This window comes from Puntigrus tetrazona, chromosome 20, assembly GCF_018831695.1.
Source record: "Puntigrus tetrazona isolate hp1 chromosome 20, ASM1883169v1, whole genome shotgun sequence".
Classification (NCBI taxonomy): Eukaryota; Metazoa; Chordata; class Actinopteri; order Cypriniformes; family Cyprinidae; genus Puntigrus; species Puntigrus tetrazona.
Genome location: NC_056718.1, coordinates 20,491,302 through 20,510,999, shown reverse-complemented (window position 1 = coordinate 20,510,999; position 19,698 = coordinate 20,491,302). Strand labels below are relative to the sequence as shown.

At 37.2% G+C, this 19,698-nt stretch overlaps 1 protein-coding gene across 2 annotated transcripts in view; it reads left to right on the top strand.

Annotated features, from left to right (window-relative positions):
• The window catches only part of nkain2 (sodium/potassium transporting ATPase interacting 2), a 131,621-nt gene that overhangs the window by 31,250 nt on the left and 80,673 nt on the right, over positions 1–19,698 (top strand). For both annotated transcript variants that reach the window (XM_043220489.1, XM_043220490.1), the window contains exons 2-3: positions 12,441–12,578; positions 15,905–15,985. In XM_043220489.1, the coding sequence (XP_043076424.1) occupies positions 12,441–12,578; positions 15,905–15,985 (219 nt within the window). The remainder of the gene's footprint in view (positions 1–12,440; positions 12,579–15,904; positions 15,986–19,698) is intronic.

Below are 19,698 nucleotides of genomic sequence, written 5' to 3'. Positions count from 1 at the left end.
ATAACATGGACTTGTAAGAATTTGATGAGAAATGTTTGAGTTCAGATCTTGGCACGTTTGAGCACATATCAGAAGTCGAGATTGACACATTTATGAGTCTATTTCTCAGTCTCCGTTTGGTCTCTGGTTTTATCTCTTTTCAGTCTAGTAGAAACCGTTGAGATCCTATATAAGAAGTGCTTTATGGGTGTCTGTGTGGAAAGATGGTTTGTCCCCCATCTCTGCTGAATGGAACATGCCATCTCCATCAGCACATGTTCTTCCCCAGAGGGTGCCTGTCACCAGAGAGCATGTGGGCTTGTGGCAACGTGACCTTAGTAATACCCTGGCTGTTGAACATGCCTGCATTTCGCAGGAGATTTACATAAGTATGGCAGAGTCTGATGAATATTCACATCTTTTGCCCCACTGCACTCAATGTCTTGACCCAAATGATCTGCTCTGTGGGTGAATCCAGTAGAACCGAACACATTGCTGTAGTTGTTGTATACAGCTCAAGAGATTGTGATATCTGTTAATTTTCTTGGATATAATAACTGATGTAACAGCTACCCTTTTGGGCTGCATCAATATTTTATTTAGTTTACTGTGTATTTATACACACTACTTTTTAAAAAAATGGCTGTACATTTTTATAATGTTTTTAAAGAAGCCAATTATGCTCATCAAGCCTGCATTCATTTAATTTAAATTTAATTTAATACATTTTTATGTATACTACATACTATATAATTTTTGTCCAAACAGCGTTACGAAATTTCTTAAAACAACTTTTCAACGTTATAAATGTAGATTCTCACTTAAGTTCTCACTTTTTATCAATTAAATGCATCATTGCAAAATAGAAAAGTAAAAATTTTTTTTTAAGAATATAAAATCAGTCAAATCATTTATATATATATATATATATATATATATATATATATATATATATATATATATATATATATATATATATATATATTATGAAACAATATTTTAAATAACAAAAAAACATTAGTATTTCAGAGATTAACTAACCATGTATAATTACTGTTATTATTTGTATTATACTGAATAAGTGTACACTAAAAGGGATTAACTGTTTTTGTCCAAACAATTGTATTTTATCATACTATTATATATATTTTTTAATGGCACTACATTTTAGTTGTGTTTGAACACTATTTATTTTAAGGTAAAGTGTTTCAGGTTTTAAACGATAATTTAAGAAAAGTGAAATTAAATTAAAATCTAATTAAACTGTTTACTGAATAAAAAAAAATCCATTTTATGGAGAAAAAAAAGGTATGACGTGTAAAATACTGTCCCAATAATGAATATAATATCACCGTCACATTGAACAAAAAAAGAAATTAATTTCAACCAGGTTGTTGAAAAAAACCCTAAAGAAAAAGACATTATTCTATAAAAGCATTCAGTTTCTGAGAAATTCTTTTGTGTAAGGTTGTTTGTTTTAGTGGAATCCACTAATATTTGATTAGCGATAATAACCCTCCCATCAAGCAGTAGAAATCTGTTTTGTTATTGTTGACCAACCGAAGTGAGAAATTTGTTATTTATTTAGTGATAAAAACCCTGTGATGTATGGCAGATGAGTCAGTCAGCACTGCTGTGTTGTGTTATTATTAGCTAAATATTTTATCTCCACACCTACTCCACAGCCTGTTAATCAGCAAATGTATTTGCACATAATTCTCAAAACACAGCTTTATTTTGCACGAGCACAATGGAAATGCTTCTACTGGTCCTGTGACTGGGAATCTAATGCCTCAGATGAAGGCAAAAGCACAGACGGTGTGCATGTCTTGTATTTGTATCTAATTTTTACACCATCCCCTGAGCTTGGCCTCACGTATTCAAAATCAATAGTTTATTTTAAGCGATGCCAAATAATTCTTTCTCTGCGTACGGAGAAAACGAGCACAAATACAGCGGCCCCAAAATGTATTTGGACACTTAAGCCACATTTAAAAATGTATGAGTGTTATTGTATTAGGTAACAAAATATCAGATTGGAGTTATCGAGCGTATCAGTTCTCCAGATAGCTTTCATGATGGACTTTTGACTCTGCCAATATGAAACATCTTTGTGCTTTTCAAAAGGCGGATGAAGGCATGAAGTTCAACAGGTTCTGGTGTTTGTTACACGGCGACTCCGTGGTCTCTAAAGCCTTCAAAACAGGTTTCTCTGACCTGTAATACTTCCTTTTAAATTCCATGAGCGGATTCCAACTCTTTGTGGCACCAGAGCTTTTAGGCTTTTAAATAACTGGCACAAATGTGAAGAAACTGTCAGTCACCGAAACTTGGTAATTCTGCTATTTACCAGCGGTTCTCTGACAGAATCGCTTAAATGAGACCTGGCACTTTCCCCAAACACACCCAGCGAGAAGTGAAATAAATAAAGCATCGAGCATTTATGAAGCCTGGAAATAAAGATGACGGTTTAAGGTCAGCCAATTAGAGGACTTCTCCACTGAAGTCAACTTACGGTTCCTTTTTTTTTTCTTTTTCTAAACCTCCTAGCTATAGAGGTCACTGTCTGTGGGACGGTTGAGTCATTTCATGCATTCGTGTCATTTATGTAGCATCGCATGCAGTAGATTTTATGTCAAGGATCTATTTTTAATATTGCTTCAGTGGTCGTGCGGTAGGACCTGAAGGATATATGACATTTGGATTGAATTTCCATGCATCTCTAGAGTTCCTACTGTACCCTGACTAGTTCATATTTTACATATTTATTAGTAAAGCCATTGTGGCAGCTCTCACAGTGGGCCTTCTCCGCATGCCGGCAGCTTTCACCCCGCTCAATTGACATTTGAGTTCACTGCTGGGTCTATTCCCGTATCAGTCTCCATCATCTTTCTGGCCTTCGGGCAACAGCTCTTTCGCCAGCCTCATTTATATGCAAACGAATATTAAAATAGATTATCATCATTAACACCGCTGTATCTTGATGAATTTTATTCAGTTGCTCTCCTCCTCCCACCCCTGGAGCCATCCATACTAAGGAAATTAACGTTCGCCACTTGGTTTCTTGAAAACCTCTGGGTGGGAAACGTGAAGCTCTTCTTCACTGGACTGTATTAATGAGGCTTTCAAATATGGGTGTGAAAAGTCTTTAATATTCAGTTTTTGAAGTAATTCATGGCATGAAGTCAATGGCTGCTTCCATATTTGCATACTGCTCAGACTTCATAGTAAGACATGAATTTGAAATCTGTTTTTTAATGTGTCATATTGCTATTATTGGGAGTGATTCATTCATGTTTATCTCTTTTTTTCTAGCATTTTATGGTGACATATCAGTTTGTCCTCTTAAACTCCACCCATTTTTTTTGTTATTTGCTTCTGTCCATTCAATATCTGATGGATAAAATCTCATTTTCACAAATGTATGTCAGAATACTGAAGGAAATTATTACTTATATAAGTGACCCTGGCCCACAGAACCTAGTTGTAACTAGTCACTGGGGTATATTGAACAACAACAGCCAAAAATACATTGTATGGGTCAAAATTATTGATTTTTCTTTTATGCCAAAAATTTTAAATTAAAAAAAGTATTAAGTGAAGATCATGTTCCATGAAGATAATTTGTAAATTTCCTAATGTAAATATATCAAAACTTCATTTTTGATCAGTAATATGCATTGCCAATTTGGACAACTTTAAAGGTAATTTTCTCAATATTTAGATTTTTTTTTCACCCTCAGATTACAAATGTTTTAAATAGTTGTATCTCTGCCAAGTATAACAAACTATACAGCAATGGAAAGATAAATTATGTATAAATTTAAATAAAAAAAAATATACCCTTATGACTGGTTTTGTGGTCCAATGTCACAAATTGGCTAATATGACCCACAACCCCCCTGAGTTACAGAAGAGGGGGAGATTATGGTGGTTATCTTTTGAATTGATTTTAAAATATTAGATTTCTTTAAATGTGAAAATATTTATTTGTTATTATTACAAAATATGCATGCATTAAGCAATTTTATAGAATAAATTTTTTTCCTCAAAGTACATTTTAGGTGCATACACTTTATTTTTTTACATATATTGGATTTATAGGAATAAAGATTACACGTTTAGTTCAACGTGTGAAATTTACTAAAGTGAAAATTGTTTTTACAATTGCAAATTTGCATGTTCCTATATAGCATTCAGAGAACAGTTCTGAGAAACAGCCTACTCGATGAAAAACAAAATCTAGCGCTGACATTTTTCCGTTGTTTGTCCTGGAGCAAAATCTTCATTTTATGAATTTTAATATTAATGTCCGCCATTTCCTCCACAGTCTCTTTATCTTTGCTCTGTGGGTGTAAAGCACAATTACTTTAGTGGAGTGCTTTTCTTTTGCTGCCGTTCAGACCTTTGTGGGGATTCTGGTCAAAGAGCAAGAGGCCAAGAATATGAAATGGCCCATTGTTGGATGTAGATAATGAACAGCATTTTTCAAGCTTTGCTACACATTCTGACAGCTGCTGCGGAATCCCTCCACTGTATGAACGGCATGCTTAAACACATTATTGTCTCTGTTACAGGCTGGGGCTGACACTAGAACTCATCATCATTGTCTATTACAAAAAAACACGAACTCGTCAAATGTCCAACCTGCGTCATTCATCGTGGATTTCCAAGATTTGTGCGAATGACACATCTGGTGACGAACACATTCAGACAGCTCTATATAAGTAAATAACCTCATGCATTTTCAATAACCTCTTACTGAATGCATGTAAATGTTGGCATTTGTTGCATTGGTTTGGAGGCTCTCTGTGCACTTGATGTGCTTCTATGTTTGCACCATTTCCTTCGATGGCATAATGAAATCCAGGAATTGGAGTTGTCTGTTTATTCCTCCTGAGACAACTAAGTTGACAATCCAAAGCATGATTAAATTTGTGATATTTACATTATATTTTGTTAACCATTAAGATATATGACAGATAGTAAATGCGACCCCTATGCAAACCTTTCCATTTAATATGATGGATGATGAGCTGTTTCTCAAACTCCACCAGATACTTATGCCCATTAAGTCATCATACTTACATACTTTTATCTAGAACCACTGAACTGTGTTGGATTCATCTTGTCTTGTCTTCATGTACACCTCCGCAGGCTGTGCCCTTAGCTAAAGATGAACAAAGGAAGCGCATAATGATGTACATCAACTCAAACTGATGGCTTCCTGTCATTGTAGTCAGGAGTTGAGTAACACAGGTCTTAACTACCATCACCTATTCACTCTTTCACTCTCCAAATGAAGCACTAGCGGTTGGTGATCCTACCTTTCTTCTTGCCTTTTTCCATCATTTTCCTTTTTTACTGCATTTATTGAGAAATAATGTTTTATCTTACTTTTTCTTCCTTCCATCCATCCTTTTGTTCCTTCATACCTTCCTTTATCCAGTTGTTACCCACTTTATTCAGTTATTGTAAAATATTGCCTTTATCCTTTCCATAGATTCCCCTTTTTTAAATTTCATAGATTTGAATTTTTTTCCTCCTATGCATCAAAGAACCCAGGGGAAACACATATTACGCTGGTTTCAACATTGATAATAATAAATAATTTCTTGTTCACCAAATCAGCATATAAGACTATGTAATGATGCTGAAAATTCAGCTTTCCCATCACAGGAATAAATTACATTTTAAAATATATTCAAATAAAAAGCAGTGTGAAATAATGTTTTTTCTTAATTCCTTTCTTTCTAATTTCCTTTCTAATTTCTCCCTCTAACGCAGCTATTAAAAAATGTTTTCTTATCCTTTAGCGTTCCGATTTTAAAGCTGTTATTGTACGATCATTTCATGGTCAGTAATGCATGCTGCGTTTATCAGCTTTGATATGCATACAATCTTAGAAATATTTCATTGATACCGTACGCCCACTTGAATTTTTGCATGAACATGTCCGTTGTACAAAAACACTCAGGGAAAACAGCAGGGGTCCTTGAATGTGTCTCATTGTCAGTACGCATTTAAGATTTCTTCACATTACTATACAAAGGTGGTTTTATATGCTCTTTGATCACTAATAATAATTTATTTACAGTAGTTGACTTTGTTTGAGAATACTCTTTGAGGCGATAAAAAGAAATAGACCTTTGAGAAAAAGCATCGTATTTATTTGCGATCATAAATGTGTCTTTTTCTGTACTTGCGTGCCGTTCGTTCAAGTTATACTTCATCCATATCCACTGTTTATATGTAAATGAGATGCGAGGGAAAAGCAGTTCTCACCACCATTACCGCCTGAAACGAAGACCGCTTGAACATGGTGTTCGTGAAACAGTGTCATGCATTGTCGTGGCTGGCTGGTTGCATAATTTTTGACAGAAGCAGACGCACTTGTGAAAGGACGTCTGGTGCACCGTACAACAATCAAGCACGCGCAGCGTTCGCAAATGCAAATACTTGAATTCCGTACCAACATTAGCAGTTTACACTTACTTTTTATACGTCTCTGCACCTCAAAACCCCCCGTCTGTTTAGTCTGCTCTGACTGAATGTGTCATAGTTTAATTAACCATTCAGTTCTGCTGTTATTTTTGCAGTCTCATCTCTGCAGTGCAACATTAAAATCACTGGCGGCAGCAGCAGATGGAATTGGATTACTGACGGACAATGGAGGCAGGCCAAGATGCGCCTTCCCTCTGCCGTGCTGCATGGGAGCCTTCTTCATTAGCCCGTGCTCATTCTGTAGTTAATGCTCTGTGGCGCTAACACTGGGAAACGCTATAACTCGGCCAGCTTCGTTTGAATGCGCCGTGAAGCTCTCTATTCAACCTGCCCCTGCTGATTGATTAGCTTTTGTCTCTCTGATTAAAGGCTGCTCGTGTCCCTGCGCACCGAAAGAAATATATAAATGGGGGGAAAGGGAGAGAGAAGCGGAGCGGGAAGAGAGGCGAGCGAAAGCACAAGGTTGGGAGAATGAGATTCGGCTTTGTCACAGGGAGAATGAACTTTAATCTCAATCACGGACTGAAAGCGTGCGCTATAGCGGCTAATCGCTAATGGGATGCTTCTGCTGCCAAGTAATAATCATGAAAAAACATTATGTGCACATAAGGAAGGGAAAATATCATTACAGGAATTGGTTATGCTGACCTTTGGATTCGATATTCATTACAGAATCGGTTTAGTGATGCTTTTAGCTTGACACTCTCAGTCCTCATTGTCAATTTACCACAGTTAAGGGGTGCTGTTACCAAAAAGCAAGACAAAAATCCTCTTCGACCATGATATAATGGTAGAGCATATGGTCTCGGGTGGCTTATTGCTTCTATAAAATGATGCCAACTGCAATATGTACAATAAATAATTGTGTGTATTAATATTAATAATCGCACTAAACAATTCTTCTGCCAAGTTATACTGTTCATTATGCTAACTGTAGGCTGTTTACCACTTTAATAGCTTGAAGCAATGTTCTCATAACTCAAACTGACAAAACATGGTGCCAGCAAGGTCAATGGTTTAATTCCCGCACACTGGTATAATGATTAGGCCTGCATGAATGCACTGTAAGTTATAAAAGTGTTTACCAAATTTGTAAATGTAAATTCCAGCAACATGTTGTATTAATTGTAGAGTTGAGCTTGGTCCAATGTGTGCATGTAGGCTACAATCAAGGTCAATATATTTTATAAAAAACTAATTCATTTTATTTTATGCAAAGAGGCATTGATCAAAATACTTTACCTGAAATATATCTATTTTTAGTGTTTGTCAGAAATTATGGATTTGGTTTAAAATATGAAATATGATTTGTGTGCATATGAAAAATCTTCTATTATAAGCGAGCTCGGTCCACATCTACATTTGAAATAAAGAACTTCAGCGCGTAAAAGACTCGACTTGTGCTCTGCTCTCACAAGACCGAATGCATAGATAGGATAGGATACCTTCTCAATCTTATTCATTTACTTAAGACAAAACCAACTGTGATTCTCAGGATATTCTCTGGGGCGGCAGTTTTGACGTAATTTTCTTTGTATTCGTTCAACCGAAGATCAACAACAAACTACGAAAAATAACTTTGGATGTCACTGTGAGCACTCAGCCTTTAAGCCGCCTCTGTAGCATGAAAGTATCAATACATTTTTGTGACGATGCAACACTGACATGATTAGAGAGGTGACAATTCTGTCAACTGTCCTGAATTGCGAGCAAAAGTCTTGGATCAGTGTATTGCAGACGAGATGCGCTGATGTGAAACCGCTTTGAGAGAGTGAAAGAAAGAAGACACCGTACTGAATCACTCAAGCTTTTTTCAAACGACTGATTTAATCTGCTAGATTGTGTGGGTTTATTAACTCATATAACCTACTAGGCCTACATGCTTTATTGAATATGTTTGCAGGAATGTCCCTCATTATAAACTTGAAAGCTGCAGGGATGAGTACAACTACGTACACACATCCCCCACCGAAATTCTGGACATGATTAGATAACTCTGTTACAGAGATTTGTGAAATAAAATTCTTTTTTCCCCCCAAACATTTCTCCCAGAGCTGGAAATTGCTGCTTTAAAATGTCATGGCTTTTCCAAGTTTTTCATGTACAAACCCTAATAAGAAGGAACAATTGTACGCTGGTAATCATTTAAACTGATGAACCAGTGCGATTGCGTGCGTGCTCCGTTAATTACATGCCCGATCCATCACCCCGCTTTGTTCTGGGACCGCAAAATTTACAAACTTAACAAAATTTTGAAACGACTGGAGTTATGGCAGTTAAGAATTCAATTTTGCCATTACAGGAATTATCCTATATTTTAAAATACATTAAATAGAAAACAGTCATTTGAAAAGGATTTCATAATGTTACTGGTTCTTACAGCCATGGTAAAATTTTAAAATTCTTTAAAAGGTTAAAATTCTTAAAGTAATCTTACCAACTTATTCAGTGGCTTTGAAGATTTTTTATTTTATAAATACATACTCGTGCATACCATTCTGAAGTACTGAATGTTCTTTGTTGTCATCGAGTAGTCAGTGCCTTCAAAGTTCTTCTTCTAAGGCCTTTCCACTTCCACTTCCAAATCCCGATCTTTGATTTTTAATGAGAGGATGTTCCTCTCATATTTATAGATCTAATTACTCATGTGCAAAAATGACTTGATAAATCTGTCATTCCGAGCACAGCTGCCCCACAATGCTGTTTACATTACTATTTATATAAACGGGAGGCCCAGGGGCCACATTAATGATGATCTGGCCCCCCACCTCAAACAAGAGCCTGCAGCCTCTTCATAAACCTCCCCCCTTGGACGTGCATGTTAATGCTAGGGCTCTTTTGGGAATTCTGTCAATAAGCGCAGGTGTCCACAAAAGCCTAAGAGAAGAAAACTGTGAATTTGAGTGCCATTAAGATGTGTTTTAAAGCCATTGTCAACACACCATCGTTCACCAAACAACATAATGTGGCATAATTAGCCATATTTGCATTTTGCAACCTCTTCGCAGGTCGGGCAGATTGTATTTTGCAGTGGCATATGGGCTTTCTTCAACACCATGGCACTGTGGTTTATTACTGGATTTCAGGGGAGGCTGTAGTTCTTCACAAGGTTTTAAAAAAAGCAATGGAACCGCTGAGTTGGGTCAATCAATCGTTTGTGCTTGTGTACGACTATGGGTGAGCAGTTCTTTTGAGAATACAATGTAATGCATGCCTCATCTGACAAGAAAAGCTTTTGATAATGAAGGTGTTATGGATTGATAGTGCTATCATGCTCTCCGGCTCATGTTTACGCTGTTTTAAATGGATAATGGAAAACAATGCATTAAATGAGCACTCCTTTCAAAATTATTGTTTTGTTTGACATTGTGAATTAATATCTTTGGCATTTCAAACGTTTTTACAAGGAACACAGAAGGAGAATGTATGTAAGATTTGTACTGGTAGTTTTTTTCACGCTGGATGAAGTGTGTTGAACTTGAAAACCTGATTGGTGAAGCAATCATTCAGACCAGTCAATTTATTAACTCTTAAAAATTATTTGTTCTTAAGTTTGGCATTGCTACTTTTCCCGTGAATTCTCTTGAACATTTAAAGGAAAGCTAGATAAATTTAATTGAACTTAAAAAGCTATTGCGTGAATTAAAATGTAGCACATGTTTTATTGAAGTGGTACTTTTATTATATTTTGGGTCTTTTCACGCATTGTAATTGCACAGAATAGAGCAACCGGTATAATTAGTTTATGTCTCAGAAATCGTTTTGCAATTGAGGGTGAGTGAATAACAGAATTTTTTATTGTGAACTATTCCTTTAAGAAAACAGATGGTAATGCATTTGTCTTTTCATCATTCTTAGAAATATGGAGGACAGTGAAAATAAACAAGAGCTAGAGCAGGGGGAAATCACATGCCATGATTCATAAAATGCACCGAAACCAGAGTTATTTGGCGCAATTGAATGCTGAATGGGAAGGCAGAATATTATTGCGGTAAAAAAAAAGAAAAAAGTATATGCCACTTGGAAAGGGAGCCATTTTTATTCTGACACAAAACTAATCTCATCTGCACCCTGGAGCTGTGACGATTCTTAATCTAGAGACTTGTGAGAAGTGCGCTGGTGTTGCTTGGTGTTGTCAGTATAATATCTTTCATTATGATCGATGGCATAAGTGTTTGGGACAGGCACGCTTACCAGATGTACGCCAGCAGAAGCTCAAAGGAAACACCCAGACAACAGAATACACGTCCCTTGGGGAGATCATGGGCGGAGAGGGTGACAACCTGGTCAACATTGGGCGAAACTGAACAGGATGCATAGATTAATAGACTCCTGAGCTTTTTTCATTCGTGATAGTATTTTAGCAACTATTGCTCAGTTACAAACAACAGTGTCTCCTGGATTGTCATTAAACCTACAGCGCCATGGTGAAGTATGCTTTCATTTGATTGAGATTGAAATTGCAGTTTAAACTGATTGTGATAATATACAATGACAATGAGTTTGGATCAGTCTGAAAAATCTTTCACCGGTTGAATTACTTTGCACTGATTGTGCTTATTGAATTAATTTCTGATTCACTGAATCACTTTATTTTTATTCATCTGTCATAGCAAGAACTGTTTTGTTCAAGGTTTGTAATACTTAGTATTATTACTCCTCATATGATAGTTTAAGTATGACTCACAAGGCCTCCAGTATTTAGGCTGTATTTATTTGTTGCTTGTTTTTCACGCTTTTTTATTAACATAAACTAGGAGTGTTGATATAATAAATTAATTAACCATGATTTATTTAGTGTTTCCAGAATAGTCAAGATTCTAATTCCATATGAATCATTTTTCTGTAAAATTAATAGAATTATTTAGCTTATTCTTAATTAATTATTAGATCCACTGTTTTAAGATACACGTTTTTATAATTTACGTTTTTTGTTGTTGTAGTTTTTTGGGTGTTTTTAAAGAAGTTAATTTGAATAATTGTCCATTTAATCAATGTTATAACGTGACAAAATCTCAATGAATAGCTAATTTCATGTTTTTCTCAGCAAAAGTTATTTTATTAGATCCATTAGGTGGGCTGTAGTCTTGAATAGGGTCTCCCCTGCTGAAAAACCAGCACTGAATAAGAAACACTTAAATACAGCCTCTTGGTGCGACTCTAAGTCATTTGATATTCATGCTGCTATTGAACCCTCTAACGCCTCGATTGATGTTCACTTGAGTAGATGTTTGAAAATGCAACTGCTGAAAACACGAATGTCATTGTGACCTGTATAGCTTTATTTAACAACCTTCATCCTGAATCTTCGCTCCTAACTTATCCCCCATTACATCACAAGGAAAAGCAAGTGATTCAATGGTGTGATTTTTGTTTGGTTTCCTTCCCAGAGAAGACCTTGAGCATCTGAGGTTGTTAAACACAGCTTCTTGTGAATGCAGCTGGAAACACGGGTGCTATTAGCATTAGTTTTATGAGGCTGGCTGCTTAGGTCCTTTGGGGATGAAGCCGTGACCCTGTCTTGGTCTGCTTTTGGAAGTGCCATAGCTTGTGGTATTGACATCAGTGTCATGTCCAATCAGTGGCTGAGATTGGAGCACCCAGAGCTGCGAGGCTGGACTTGCCAGCTTTAATTTCCAAGTCGTCTCTGGTTTTTGCGAAAGGATGGGGGGTTTGACTCCGGAGAACGGCACGTCTCGGTCCTAATTAATCGCCTGTGTGACAGGGGTATTCCTCTGGCTGCATGTAGAATGTGCTTTCACATGTGGCCTTGAGCTTTGTCGTCTCACTGTGCCTTCCAGCTGACATCAGAGTGCTGTCATAACAGCAACCCCTGAAGCTGGCTTAAAAGGAAATCTGTTTACTCCTTTATGCAAATAAATGCTTACATGTCAATGTATTGTCCTCGTCTTTGCTTTGTAAATCAGTGTCTTTTTTTCTCTGTGTTTGGCTTCTAGATCAGCATTCTGGAGAGACAGATATTTGATTTCCTCGGATACCAGTGGGCTCCGATTCTCACAAACTTCATCCATATCATCACAGTGATCCTAGGCCTCTTTGGGACAGTACAGTTCAGACCGCGATATGTGACCGGGGTGAGTTTCCACATATTTTCATATTCAGGTTGTGACACATTGTCTTTCCCCCCTGCAGTTTATGCTGTCATTTTGTTTTATTAATACCACCTGTATCATAAAAGTGTCTCACTTTGAATCCTTGCCAGGCACAAGGCAACATAACAATAAGCAACATATATAAGCAAAATAAGTTTTTCCTAACCTTTTGCTACCCTGATATGTAACAAGACATTTTGACAGTTGTTTGTTTTCAGTTTTGTTGCATTGGCTAGCCTTGCCCACTGTGGAATTTCTCCATATATACATGTACACATCAGATATAATTGTTTTTAGACATTAACCATGGACTAAACTGTTACAATGTTGCATTTCTCCTCAGTTTGATTTGCTACATTTAAAAAGACCAACATTTGTTAATAAATGTCACATCTCTACTTAACCCACCTTCAAAGCATTCGAGGTGTATGTGACTTTCTTCTTTCATACAAATCCAATTGAAACTACATTGAAAAATGCCCTGTCCAAGCTTGGGTGTTTGCTTTATACACTTTAGAAGATGTTAAATAAAGTATGCACATCAATAATTAAATGTGTTGAATGTAACGACAACAGAAGTCAGCAGAAGTGACAAAAAGTGTTCATTGTGTCTGCAATGTGAACATTCATCTTACAAAAATGCATGGATTTGCTATAGGGGGTCCCCTGGAGCCTTGTGTGGGTCATTTTATTAAGGATATGTGCACTTTATTTTGCATCTTCTGAACTGCAAACACTTGTTTATCCCATAGACTGTAAAAAGCCATCATTGTCCCAATAGGGCTCAAAAAGTGGCAAACTTGGGACTTAAAACTTGAGTCAATCGCAAACACATGCCCTTAGCCCTTTTTTATAGCCTAGCCTAACTGGTCCAATTTTTGTCTGCTGATTGCCATATAAGAGGCTTGTGTTAAAATAGGGTAAATACAATCTAAGCGATTGCTGTGCTCATTTTTAACTAAACAAAGAACTAAAGAACAAAATGTGTCAGAAACAAATGATTCAAAGGACAGTTTTATGCATGATCTCTGTTTGTGTTCAGTCCAACAATCAAGTCATGCCTGATATACGATATTAAGAGAAAACAGTTGCCGTTTACCACATTTAGCATGGATAAGATGAAACTGCTTGTTGAGACAACGTTTCTCTATAGTTGAGTACAACAGACATTTAACAACCTGGTCAGTGTAACAGAGAGATATCAATGTACTGACGGACTGGGTCATTGCTTCAAATCTGACTCGGGCCATGTCACCCAGCTGAGATGAAGCAGATTGCCTTTTTAGTGTTATATGTCCCCTTTGGAATAAACAATGCTCGATTTTTCAGTCTAGAAGCAGTGTCCGGGCCAGAGAGAGATGGGAAGGGAGCCTCCTTCAGAGATAAATTGCTCACAATTGAACATTACTCTTGCTTATATCCGTTTTGGGGATGCTGTCAGGCCAGATAAATTTTTATTCTAATTCAACTTGGCACGTTCCAGTGGTTGGCAAAGGGCCAAATGAGGTTCCACTACATGCCCACATCTTCTGTATCTAATGTCCTGACAACATGTCAGATTTCAAGATGGCAAAATTCCGAGCCTCAACGGTCTGGTGCACTCCGTTTGCAAGCATGAGTTCTTGGGGGAAAGGTTAGGCCAGAACAGCCCTTGCTGAAGAAGCTTTCCTAACCTCCTCCTGCTTGATCAACTCGGAATGCATGCTAGAGATATCAAGCAGAATTATGAGACTTAATTGAAGTCAATCACTCTGTCTAGACCCCCTTCTGCTCTAGCATGCGGAGGAGGCTCATTCTCATACAGCAGTGCATGGAAGGCAGAAGATACTTAAACCATGCTGTAGTTGGAAGACAAGAGTGATGTGTTGATCTTTGGCCCTAGCCTGAGGCGCTCACCCTTTTTTTGCGTATAGAACTTCAAATCTGTGAATAAAGAACAGCTATGTTGCGACTGACACCGCTAAAGAGGATCAACCCTCTCATACAAGGTCAACCTTAATAAATGGCTGCGAAGATGCTCAACTTTGCTAGAGATTATACAGTATCAGTTACCACAGCAATCATTTCATGTCCATGCTAGTTTTAGCTTATAAAACTCCTCTTAAACCACCCTGCAAACCCGCTATGGCCATTCTGGAAAACCAGCTAAACCTAGCCAATCGGCTTGTTTGCACTTAGGATTGAGTAGTAGCATTGCTACAACTAGTAAAGCTTATTAGCTACCTTTCTCAAAATCGAGGTGGTAGTGTTATTAGTTTTTAGGTAATTTAACTTTCATTAGTAAAGCTGTTTTATTGATGTTTATTGAGTAGAGTTGCTGGGTTTTTATTTTTTGAATTCTTTAATTTCGTTTTCTGTGGTATTTTCTGTACCATAGTTCAAATTAAGGAATTGACTATTTAAAAGTTCAAATCTGATTGGTGCACGTCCTTAAAATCGAAATGGTACATTTGTAAAGGAAGGTTGTAGTGTCTTTGCACATGCTCATTTTATCAAAGCTAAGTCCATATTGATCTGCCTATTAGAGCCACTTTTGGGAAGCTGCTCAAAATTCATGTCGCCAACTGCTCATTTTCAAGCGCTAAAGGCCGTGTTTTTCCGCTCAAGACCCATCAGGTAATTCAAATTGATTTTGCATTTCCCCTCGCTCAGTATTTCATTTGCACTCACCTGTCTCACTTTGAATTGGATCAAATAAGTGTTATTTTATCTAAAGATCACTACCTGCCTAACAGACCTCGGAGTTCTCACGTGGCGTACCTCTCACATTTTAATCAGTAAAAACATCCTACGAGCTGCGAATGCTCATGAGCGAATACCCTCGTCTTTTGAACAAATTCATTTAATGTAATGTTGGTTTACCGCATTCCCTAATGATCCGAAACAGGATGAGACCGTGTTTATTTAACCAAAATTTGCTTTAATTTTAAAGACACCCCCTGTGTGCCGGCTGCGATTTTGCTGGGGAATCTGTTTCATTGTTTTATAATCACATCCCGCTATTTCGATAAGCGTTAGCTCATGAACCAGGGAGCGAGCCACCCTCACAAACTCCCACACAGGGTTCCTGCTTCCGCTGCGAAATGCGTCGTCTGCCTGCACCGCTTCTTTGGCAGATTCCAGATTTGTGGAGGCTGAATGTTTTAAGGAACACACATCGGAGAATTAATTACAGAGAAAATCTCCCACTTACGCTTTTACGGGCCAATTAATCACACATATGCAAATGTGTATTTGGTTAGTTGGTTGTTAGGGGGTCTGAGGTTAAAATAGGTCTTTCAAATACCCTCTTCCTGTCTCTTTCACAGTATGCAGTCTGGTTGGTGCTGTGGGTCGCCTGGAACGTCTTTATCATCTGTTTCTATTTGGAAGTGGGTGACCTTTCAAAGGTAACATCTGATTTCATACTACTTTTGCAATGTGTAATCTGTAAGTGTTTTCTGTTTATGCCTAAGCTTTTTAAGAGTGGATTTTTAATAAGAATGTTGCAAATCATCAACTTGCATTAGCTGTAAGGTAAGAGTAAAGAGTTGATCGGAGAGTTTTAAGAAATTAGAGCCAGTTTGCCTAGTCATCCAACAGGTAACTAAACAAAAAGTTGCATACAGAAACATGTGAACAATGTGTGTTCTAAAATCTTCTGAAAATATCAAACATGTTTAATATCCTCCTACTGGGTGGAATAAGTCTGTGGCCATCATTCACAATGCTATTTTAAATTGAATGTGTCCCCGAATTTCTGCAACTAGCATCAACTTATCCAAACTGTAATATCCTGTTCACACCAAGTATGATAACTATAAAGATAATGCTAAAAATATAGTTCTAAAACTTGTTCTCAGTATTAAAGAATAGCAACTATACATTAAAGGCGCAGAGAAACAGTATCGTTGAAATTGCTTAAAGAACATTTTTTTCTAGCTGATGAACAAACATTGACAGCCAATTAGAATCCATCCTGCTATAATGAGCTTGAGAATTTAATGTGGCTGTAGCATGTGCGCTTAGAATAAACAGACGATATTGTTTGCTGGTGAAAATGCTAATATCGTTATCTTTATAGTTTTCTTTATAATTACAGTTCTTGGTATAAATTAAAGTGGGGCAAAAGTTGCATAGCATATTCCAGCCTTCAGCAAACTCATAACAATGCTGTAATGACTGCTCAGAACACCCCAGCAAAAGCATACAAAAAAATGACAACCATTTAGAAGACCTTAGCAACTACATATGTAGCAACGCAATAGAAACCTCTCAAAACTCACCAGCCATATTATAGATACACAATAACAACCATTCAGAACAATAGCAATGCAGTGGTAACCACTCAGAACACCTTAGCAACCGCATATGTGGCAACGCAGTGACACCCATTCACAACACCCTGGGAACCCTAAACACAAAGAAACAATAATAACCATTCAAAACACCCCAGCAACCACATGGCAACACTATGACAATCATTCAGAACAACCCAACAACCGCATAGCAACACAATAACAATTATTTAGAACACTCCAACAACTAGATAAAACACAAAATACAACCACTCAGAACACCCCAGCAACTGCATAGCAACGCTATAACAACCACTCAGATCACCCCAACAACCGCATAGCAACACAATAACAATTATTTAGAACACTCCAACAACTAGATAAAACACAAAATACAACCACTCAGAACACCCCAGCAACTGCATAGCAACGCTATAACAACCACTCAGAACACCCCAGCAACCACATAGCAACGCTATAACAACCACTCAGAACACCCCAGCAACTGCATAGCAACACAATAACAACCATTCAGAACACCCCAGCAACCATAAACAAAGAAATGCAATGACAGCCATACAGAACACCCCAGCAACTGCATAGCAACACGATAGCAACCAATCAGAACACCACAACACCCACATAACAATGGATTAACAGCTACTACCTTAGCAACCAGATGTCGCAACACAATGTCAACCACTCAGAACACCCTAGTGAGTGCATAGCATTGTAGTAACAAGTACTGACAATGGCATAGCAGCTCCATAGTGATGTATTGGCATTTAACCACAACTATCTTAGCGGTGATTTTTACACATGAAAACCCCCCCTTTTTCTCCCACATCTTGTTCTTACATATACATATTTTTTCCCGTGCCCTCTGTCTTCCCATCTTTGCTTCTTTGCTTCATTTAAGTTAATAATTCATGAAATAGTCCATTGTCTGCTCACGTGTGTAGAAATAGCAAGCAAATATGTAATTAAAATGTCAAATACTGTACCCAATTAAGTGGCAAACCAGCCATGAAACTTGATTACCAGATCCACAGAGCACTTTATATGTATTACATTTTTATTCCGATTCCACATAAGGAGACAAGACTCCTAATTTCATTCTGATTTCCGTTCAGTGTCTGTCCAGGGCTTTCAGGGTCCACGTGACAGCGGGGCAAAAGTGATCACTGCCTTCAGTATGCAAAGCATATGTGTAGTATGGCATTGTGTATTTGATTGCACCATTGGTTATAAGATTTGTGAAGCTTGCAGGGCGTGTGTGCTGAGGTTCTATAAGGTGGACAGAAGTGATGTAGCGTATAGCTGATGAAAAAACGCAGAGGCAAATGTCTGCGCTCCTTTCCTCGGGCTCAGATCTGTAATGGAGATTGATCCTTTAATCTTTAAATCACCTAGAAATGTCTGGCAGTCAATCTGGTCTTCTGGTTGATACGTCATTAACGTGCAATCTTATCAAGCATCTCAGATGACAGAATGAACATTTCACTTTAGATCTGTTGGTGCTTTGCAAGCTACGGTGTCAAAGATGTCAGACGGATGGCTAGCTCCAGCTATCATTTCTTTCTTATAGCCTCTCACGCCATCAGGTTCTGATGTGTCACACATCGCGGTTTTTATATTAGCAAAGCTATGGCTTACAAGATCAGGATAGCAAAGAGGATTATATTAGGTTGGATTTCTTGTTGTATGCCTCGTTTTCTTTTTCTTTTTTTTCATTTTTTGACTTTTTGATGAGGAGAGTATGAGAGCATCACCTTGCATTATGTGAATGGTATCTGCACCTTGAGTCTTAGTTTAGAAACATTCCCATGGTAAAGGATGTTAACAAGGATTATAAAAAGGAAGGTAAGGAAAAGGGGTAAAAAGGCTTCATTTTAAAACAAAGGTAAGACTGTGAAAGAGATTTATTAAAAAAATTCTGGTGGAATAATTTGTAACATGTTGTTTATTAAATCTAATGACCATATCTCAAGGCGAGCGTCTGTTGTGAGAATGTAATGGAATATAAAATAGATAGAAGCTCTGCTGAAAGTGAATGAACTGAAATATAGAAAACATTGACTCCAACAGCAGATGTTGCAAGGCAAATTCAGAAATTTCCTTAATCTTTCTACTGTTTTGTGAATTTAAACTTCTTGCATCATTTAAAGGGATAGTTAACTAAAAATGTCATTTTTATATATATTTTATGTAATATTATTATTTATGTAATATTTTATTAAATTTAATATATTTTATGTAATTTCAGTATTATTTATATTATAGAATTTACAGATTTTTTTATTTTAGTTCAGGTTTTTTTGGTTTTGCTATTTTGCTATTTTGTAATTTTTGTTGTAGTTTTTTTTATTAACTTTGTTATTTTAAATATTTCTATTTAGCTTTTGTATTTATTTCAGTACAGTATTCTGTTATTATTTAGGACCTATAACTTATTTTCTTTCAGTTAGAAAACTTTTTTCATGTAAAACTAATCCAAACAGCATCGAACCCTCTTGACATCCATCGAACAGACGAATAAAAACTTCTCCAAATGTAATTTTTTTTGATCTTTCGAAGGTAAACCGTTTTCATTTTTGGGTAAACTATGCCTTTAAGACTATTTTAGTGATCAGATTCGTTTCAGTGCTCGCGTTCACAGAACAAGCCTCAAAATGCCACCCATAAAGTGAAGCCCAGTTGATGTGGTGTAGCTTCGGTGCTGTTGGTCCGCGGGATTGGCAGTCCTGATGTGTGCTTCTGAAGCTCGTCGTCAGAGGGGCTGGCAGCCTGTCACAGCTACAGCTTTGTGGGAAAAATTGAGAGCC